We start from the raw sequence: 8207 nt of genomic DNA, 5'->3' as shown, positions 1-8207 counted from the left end.
GTGGTGGTGGTGGTGGTGGTGGTCATGCAGGGCGGCCGCCGGACAGGTTTGCCCACGTGGACGGGAATCTGTGATTGGCGGGGATAGACAGTCTCTTCGGCGCTGAAGATAATGAGCAGTGCCGAGATTCCCTGGAATATCAACAGGTATCTCAGCACCCAGCGCCAGCCCTGCGAGTCGACGATGAAGCCGCACGCGATCGGCGGGAGGAAGTTGCCGCACTGGAGGACCAGCGCGTAGATGCCCATCAGTCGGCCGCGCTGGTGCAGGAACGAGATGTCCAGGAGACTGCTCTCGTTCAGCGAGTAGCTCGGCGCGGACCCGAAGCCCGACAGGATCATGTACGCCCACATGAAGTTGATCGAGTTCATGGCGGCGCCGAACGCGAGACCGGCGAGGACGAGGACGGACCCGATGATGTAGGGCAGCCGGCGTCCGTACTTGGTCGCCATGGGCTGCGTGAAGAGGATCCCAATGCCACATGTGAAGACGAGAACGGACTGGGTGTTGTTGAGGGCCGTGTAGGTCGTGGGGAATTCCGCTACCCAGAGATCCCAGGCTGGGGAAGTCCAGGCAATGCTGCAGACGTGAGTGAGTAGGTGTCAATCAATACCATCTTCCCCCACAGGAAGACAGTGGTGAAAAAGGGGAAGAAAGGGGCACTCACGATGCATTGATCATAAAACACCAGAACAGCGTGACAGTCGACAACCAAGACTTGCGCCAGAGAGGCCAGTTCTTGAAGTACCTCAATCAGCCAGTCTGTTCTGCAGAGCCTTGGGTTAGAAAGGAGAGACATACCAAGGGGTCGTTGGGATTTGTGGTCGGCGTGGGGATCAAGATGATGGTACTGCTGTCCTTGTCGGCGCCATCTCCCTTCTCAGAGACTGCGAGTTCAAGAGCGAGTCAGCCAATGTCCAAATCCCACGCCAACGCAGACATAAATCGGGGGTACTCACAGTTCACGAGCTTTGTCGTTCCCACTGCCTCGATACGGGATTCAGCGTCGTCGTGCGACATACTTGCGCACTTGTTGCTGAGGCACAAAGGTTTTCCCAACAAGTGCGTGTGTAGAGAGAGAGAGATGAGAATCAAGACCAAAGAAGAGTGAGTAGATTGGTCAAGACAATGTCGAGAAAGAGCCACGAGATCTTTCTATAGTCGACCGAGCGTGGACATGTTTGTCCTGCGCTGCGCTGCGCTGCCTTGCCGACCTCCCACCACGCAAATCACATCCACGACATTGACATTGACATTGATAAGGGTGGATCTGCACCGAGTGTGAGATAGGCATTGGGGCAGTCCAGAACCATTCCTTCTTCTGTCTGTGTGTCTCGACGGTCGATGAAAAGTGTGCGCCGCTTTCTTCTGACTGGAGGTTTCCCACAATCCTGGGTTTCTGGGGATCTGGATTTTTCATGTGTACTCGGTACACGGTGATGTGCCGATAACCCTATCCTGCAAAAGGCCACCGAACCGGGTTAGTGCGTCGATATAGTAACCCCCCGCCAAAGGCAAAATAACTCGGTTGATCGAGGGAATGGAGAAGTGGCCATGAAAGCTTGTCCTCTTAAAATCTCCGTATTTGGTTAGACTGTCGAGGTCTTATACCGAGTACCTACGCTAATGCCTACGGGAGTGCATATCGGGTTCAGGCTTGATTGAGGAGTTCAACCAGTGCCCAACTAAACATTGCTCCAAGAGTTGCGCTGTAGTCCTAGGTGCTGCAACTGATAAAGAAAGAGGCAATCGGGTCCCATGATAGGAAACAGAGCGTCGTTTCGCAGTCTGTTCGCCGTCCCACGATCTAATTGCCCTCTTTCTCGGCCATTCCTGGTAGACAACAGCCCTGTCCGGTCCCCACGTGGCTACATAGAAACCCTGTGAGGGATACTCCAGAAGTGGCTTGAACAATGGGCCTAGTCATTACACATTGATCCTCGTCCAAATTCCTTATCAGCAACCTTGTCAAGTGGATACGACTGTGACTATGATCTCCATGCCGTGCATCCGTGGCATTGCAGACCTGTGTACTGAGTACTCTTTTCTGCTGGGTAGTACACAAGTAAATCAATGGCTGAAATTTTACTCAAAACCACCTTTCACTCAACACGCATCCTTATTCATTGTGTGACGACAGTAACGAGGCTGGGCTCGTCGGTAGAGAAGTACTAACTATGGCACGACCACCTTCAGAGCCCGACTATGCCTGGTCACGCCCAGGCGGCTTGGTAGAATTCCCTGGCACAGAACCTGGTAATTTGGACATTTGGGTATATTGCGACAAGTTCTCATACCACCAACACGAATCCGTCTCGCTTAGAACATACTCGGCGGCGTCGGTGTACGATATCGAAATCATCAAAGACGGAGTGACACCTCTGTCTGCCTTCCACGAGAAGGGCCTGCCGGGACATCAGCACGAGACTCCCTCAGACGCCTATGCCGTTGGCTGCAATTGGCCGGAGGCCCTGTCGATACCTCTGGACGAGGAAACCTGGTCGCCGGGGTATTACGTGGTCATCATTCGAGCGACGGACCGCCATCGACGCATACGCGAGCGCGAGGGGTTTTTCATCGTCAAAGCAAAGAATCCCTTGGACGCCGACTTCGTGCTCATCCACACGACGTGCACCGTCTTGGCCTATAACGACTGGGGCGGTGCCAATCACTACCGTGGGTTGCCAGATGGGTATCAAAACGACACTCCCACGCCACTGTCAAGCACGCAGCGGCCGATTGCGAGAGGCATGATTCGGATCCCGGACAATGCACCTCGAGAAGGCACCGGTGACTTCATGCCAGGTGTTAATTGGACGCCCCGGTACCTTTCCCTCGAGTATTCGTGGTACTGGCGCTACAGCAGACACTATGCCGACGCAGGCTACGCCACGTACGAGCGTCCTTTTGTACTCTGGGCCGAATCTGCTGGGTATCGGATTCACCACATGACTCAAACGGACCTCCAAGACACAGCGGCATCCCCTCTCGACGGCTACCGGTGCGCCGTGATAGTCGGTCATGACGAGTACTGGACCTGGGAGCAACGTGACACAATCGATCAGTTTGTGGACCGAGGAGGGTCCTTTGCGCGCTTCGGTGGCAATTTTGCCAAACAGGTCCGATTATCGTCGGATCTGAAAACACAGTATTATTATGGAACTCCAGACAATGACCCCGAGAGCAAGGCGAACCCGCAACGGACCACAACGTCATGGGAATGGCCAGAGATCCAGCGCCCGGCCGCACAGACCGTCGGACTCTGTGGATTGACAGGTGTGTACGCGCGGTACGGTGTCGCTACTCCGCGCTCCTCGGGAGGGTTTCTCGTCTATAGGCCAGACCACTGGGCGCTTGACGGCACGCAGCTGTTCTACGGCGACACTTTTGGAGGGAACCCCGTGAACATTGCCGCATTTGAGGTGGATGGCTGTCAGTATACCTTTAGACAAGGTCTGCCATACCCTACCTTTGAAGACGGCGCACCTTCCACCTTGGAAATCATTGCCATGTGTCCCGCGGTGCTGGGCGAAGAAGACCGCTGGAATGGTTCGGAGCCTATCGGTGGTCCTACGAGGGACAAGATTGAGCTGATGCAAGCTCTCTTCAAACCCCAGAAGGGCGGGTCGACCAACATGCCCAACTATCTCAAAGGTCTCAAGTACGGCTCAGGCATGATTGCGTCCTTTACGCGCCAAAAGGGGGAGGTCTTCTGCGCGGGCACGGCGGAATGGGTCGTAGGGTTGAAGAAGCGTGACCCTTGTACCGAAATCATCACCAAAAATGTGTTGAACAAGTTTATCGGGAAGACTGGACGTAGGTCAGGGTGTCGGCTGTAGCGTCACAAGATTATTCCATTATGATTCTTCGACGTCCTTCGCATGCTGAAAGTCTTCAGTGTCCAGGCGCACCTTTTAAAGCGGAGGCGAAACCAGTCTGCACTGGTAATGCAGTTGTAGTATGGTATACTTCATTTTCTTGACCTAATTCTCCGGTCCCAAATATCTGTTGCATTTGCAGCGTGCCCCCCTCTTGTAACTATCAGCTCCAGTACCAGATCATAGCTATGCAAGGACAGAGGTGGCAGTGGAGGGGTTCGCGACCGAAGTGTAGGCTAGGCACCGAGTCATTTGGGAGGGGAATTCGCAGCAGCTAAGACGAGAGATGAAATAGACGCCATTTCGTATCACTTGAGAAAAGGAAATCGAAGGAGGGAAGGATTGACGGGTGTGGTACACCAACGTGTAAGGGCGTCTCTCAGGTCATCGAGGCGGGGTGGGTTGAAGAGTGAGAAGGTGAGAAGGTTGGAAAGAGGCACAGAGGGCAGATGCACCCCATTGATTCACTGATCACCCCGCGTCGCAGCCTTGCGCCACAACAAGGCTGGACTACAGCCTCGTCAGCATTCCCCCCTCCCCCCCCTTCATCGCCTCTTACAATCTGTTGTTGCTTCCGATGACCAACTCAACCGAGGGCCTCAAGCTCGCCGTATCTGCCACTTGATGTCTTTGATGCTGACTTCCTCGCCGGCCTTCTCGTCATAGTCAAACCACTCTCCCTCCGACAGGTCAATGCCCGAAAACTTGGTCCCGGACTCGATGCCCGTAGCCTCCCACTCTCCCTAACGCAGGTATCAGTCAGTGTCAGAGGTGCGCAACAGACCTTGGACGCGTATGTCGACATACATCTGGCTTGAAGTCGGTAAATTCCAGACCCCGACAATCGATGTCTATGATATTCTTTGGTTTGGCGGGGGAATTTTGCTCGTATTTTGCTGGGGCGGCTTTGATCGTGGCGCTTGATTCTCTCTGTGTGGGAGAGGGCCTTGTTAGCTCGGTAGAGAATGTCCTGAAGCCACCTCCGTGAGAAGACGAAGAGGTCGTCTTCACATACCTTGCAGTTCTTGCATTTCCAGACAAAGTTTGCTTCTCCCCGACTCCCGGATTGTTCGTTCATCTCCTGCATTTTGTGCGAGAGGTCAGATGAGTTCCAGGCGGTCGGACAATAGGACGGACTTGGGCCCCAAACCCAGGCCACGGCACAGTCGTACGGAGGTAATAACAAAGAGCAGCACCACACGCAATGGAGCATCACAGTCGCACAAGCCCCCGCGCGACTCTGGGAGCACTTACATGACGGCTGACCCCGACCCAGTTCGCATGGATCTCACGACATGACGTACACTGGACTTTGAAAGTGTAGTAGTAAGGCGATTCGGCTGTATCAGACGGGACGAGGTCGGTCACGCTGCAACGGCAGGGCCATCAGTGTCAAGAGAGACGTTGCGTACTCGGTTAGGTATGGAAAATCGTACCCTTCGAGATCTGCCGTCAACGCCAATGCCAGCATTTGTAATAGATATCGACCTGAAACACTTTGATTGACAAAGTAGGAGGAGGTGGTGAGCTTTGAAAAATCCGAGATTCAAGCCAGAAGTGTTATTGCTGGCGCTCGTCAAGAAATCCAGGGTGTCGGGATGAGTATCAAAAGTGGAAGATGGAGTAAGAGTCGAAATCGGGTTAAGCGGAGCAACTTTATTGGTTACCGGGAAAACTTGATATGCTCGACAAACATCATGTCACTGTGCACTACTGCCCATGATCAAGAGGTCCTAATCATCGAACTTCACTCACTAGCCATCTAGGCATCAAGGCACCTAGCCAAGGTAGACCCATTCCTGTTCCCTCCCTTCCTGTTCCGCCTTTTCCACGGCCTCCCCAAACATGATTCCGTGAATGTAAACGGCCCCTCCGACGGCACTGTACAAGCCGTTCCTCTGTTCATCTTTACGCAAGAGAAATGGCAACGCGCCACCCCACAAGATCCACACCTTGTCTCCTGGTTTGACATGTTCGCATGCGGAACCAATGTAACCCCGGGCGGTGCGGAACAGTCTCCTGTTGTCGACGTAGAGGCCGTGAGGAAATGGGCTGCCCATAAACCTCCTGTATGTCTGTAGCCTTTGGCTCCAGTCGGCGGAATGAGCAGAGTCTGAAGATTGGAGAGGCCGCCCGGCAGACCACCACAGTTCGAACTCTTGCACCAGGTCTTTGCTAGGGGGTCCAGGAATTTTGACGTTGCCGAATGTCAGGGCGTGGCAAAAGCCTTCGAGGCGGGTTTCCGGATCAGGGTACGGATCGCCCTGCATCTCCTCCATGGCGAAGTTTCGCCAGGAGTTCCAGTCCATTTCCTGCTGCTCGACACTCACGCCTGTTTCCGGGGCGGTGGAGTGTCCCACTGAAGACACCGCCAGGATCTCGTCAAAGGCGATTCCCCTCAAGCCAATATAGTCAAAATCCTCACTGTAGGCGAATTTGGGTTCATCGGGCGGTCTTCCGTAATCGGATAGACGGCCTGCGCAAGCATCGAATGGGACCTTGCCACTCTGGCTCTCGCTGTTGACGGCGTATGCGTCACATCCGCGCTGTGGGAGGATATTATGCACATCAGTCGCACACCCGAGTTGGTCAGGATGGACTTGCCAATCGTGCATCCACGAGGGAAACTCGGAATCCTGCCGAGATGCCTCGTGCTTGCAAGCGCACGAGAGCACGTCCAGGTTTAGCTCGGTATCGATGCAGTACATCGCAGTCCGTCCATAGACTTCCCGTGTACCTCTCTCGTAGGAGATTGGCAATGGACGTATCCAACCCTTTTCGGTTCGAAATTCCTGGTCAGACATGTGCCAGAAGGCGTAGACTTTGTCGCGAGCATCTGTGCTTCGACTGCCACGGAGCCCCTGAAGTAAAGTGGACAAGGGAGCCGACGGGAGAAGCGTCTCGTCCTTGTATCGACTTTCCTGCCACTCGCGGGTTTTCTTGATCATCTGAAGTCCACCGCGATGAAACGTGGCCAAGTCCGAATCCTCTGCCGTACTCCACGGGATGCTCCAGTATGACAACCCGAAGATGGCTTCCTCAAACATTTCCCACGGAAGGACCACCGGCCCTAGATAGACGAGCAGGTTTTTGGCGTGTACCGCCTCCTGGATGACCCAGGATCTGCTGAACCAAGGGTCTTCCAAGATATCTTTGGCTATTTGCTTGGTGAAAAGGTGGTGGTCCTCGTCCGGAGGCGGATGCAAACCCGGCTCTCCTCCCATCAACTTGGCCATGAATTGCGCGAACGAAGGGGCATCTTCAATCCGGCCGGTGCGCTTGGGACTGTGAAGCCACGCGAACATTTGTGCAAACATCTGCGTCTTTGAGGCTCTGAGTGCTTTGCCCAGCCACACCAGAACGTTCCGCGCCAGGGAAAATATCATATGCATGAGCTGGATCTGGCTCGCCCTCTCAACCAAGTTGGACTGATCGATACAGACCTGGTCTGCCCAGATTGTGCAGAACTCCTCGTAGCCGCGGATCAACATTAGGGCATGGAACAGATTCGACGTGATCTTGATGGCGGCATTTCCGACAAGGATTTCCTCCGTCCGCTGCGTGTCCCTGAGCTGCTGTCCATCGAGGATGACCGTAGGCTCGTCCGGATCAGTCCATACATACGACAATGCCGTCCACCGAGGACCTTGATGCTCGGGATCGGCGGCCAATGCTCGCCAGTCAGGGCGGACGGTCACGATGGTTGCTCTGAGAGGCTCTCTGGGGTCTCGAGATGGCACAAGCTTCAACAGTCGGAACTCCTGGTGTTCTTCTTCCAATGGTTGATAGATGTAGGGCTCTGGAGCTGAGGAGCCTTGTGCGGTGCTCCACCCCTTGCTCATTAGATCCAGTGGATTCATGTTGCCGCTGAGGCTGCTGACCACCCGGAGGTCTTTGGTCAGTAGTTGATCTAGTTTTCTTTTCTCGTCTAGGTGTTCCTGATGTTATATTTTGCTCTTCAGCTGGCTTGACAACCTGCAGGGCAAGGCAGATGGAATACGAGGCAAAGCGCAAAGCTCGGTCAACTTAGTGTCTGACCTAGATTATTGTATAAAAAATAAAGACTCCATCTCAATAATGATCTTGTCGTCCCGGTCTTTTCAAACAGTCACTTCCCCCCACGGTTGGCGATAACACACTCGAATATTTATGGTATCCCATACAGATTTGACACATTTTTGATGATAGAGGACATGTATGTTCGGAGTCATGCTTGACCTTACAGCTGATAGCTAGGTCAACGTTAATCCACAAAGGGAGCACCTTAGGGAAACACTGTCACGTCAACTACGGGCAGAGTTGATCAGGCGAGGCTGCGGCTCGGCATGG

At 54.0% G+C, this 8207-nt stretch overlaps 3 protein-coding genes across 3 annotated transcripts; 1 reads left to right on the top strand and 2 right to left on the bottom strand.

Moving 5' to 3' along the window:
- Positions 1-2177: 2177 nt before the first annotated feature.
- On the top strand, positions 2178-3839 carry AYO21_11424 (hypothetical protein; the record flags this gene model as incomplete). Its single annotated transcript, XM_022661318.1, has 1 exon — positions 2178-3839. The coding sequence occupies one exon, from the start codon at positions 2178-2180 to the stop codon at positions 3837-3839; it is 1662 nt and encodes a 553-aa protein (XP_022506388.1).
- Positions 3840-4477: 638 nt separating this feature from the next.
- AYO21_11423 (hypothetical protein) lies at positions 4478-4965 on the bottom strand (the record flags this gene model as incomplete). Its single annotated transcript, XM_022661317.1, has 3 exons — positions 4478-4621; positions 4686-4808; positions 4894-4965. The coding sequence occupies 3 exons, from the start codon at positions 4963-4965 to the stop codon at positions 4478-4480; spliced, it is 339 nt and encodes a 112-aa protein (XP_022506387.1).
- A 691-nt stretch (positions 4966-5656) lies between these two features.
- On the bottom strand, positions 5657-7738 carry AYO21_11422 (hypothetical protein; the record flags this gene model as incomplete). Its single annotated transcript, XM_022661316.1, has 1 exon — positions 5657-7738. The coding sequence occupies one exon, from the start codon at positions 7736-7738 to the stop codon at positions 5657-5659; it is 2082 nt and encodes a 693-aa protein (XP_022506386.1).
- Between the last annotated feature and the right edge of the window lie 469 nt (positions 7739-8207).

Source organism: Fonsecaea monophora (genome assembly GCF_001642475.1).
Source record: "Fonsecaea monophora strain CBS 269.37 chromosome Unknown Scaff158, whole genome shotgun sequence".
NCBI classification, from domain to species: domain Eukaryota; kingdom Fungi; phylum Ascomycota; class Eurotiomycetes; order Chaetothyriales; family Herpotrichiellaceae; genus Fonsecaea; species Fonsecaea monophora.
This window is presented reverse-complemented; position numbering and strand designations above follow the sequence as displayed.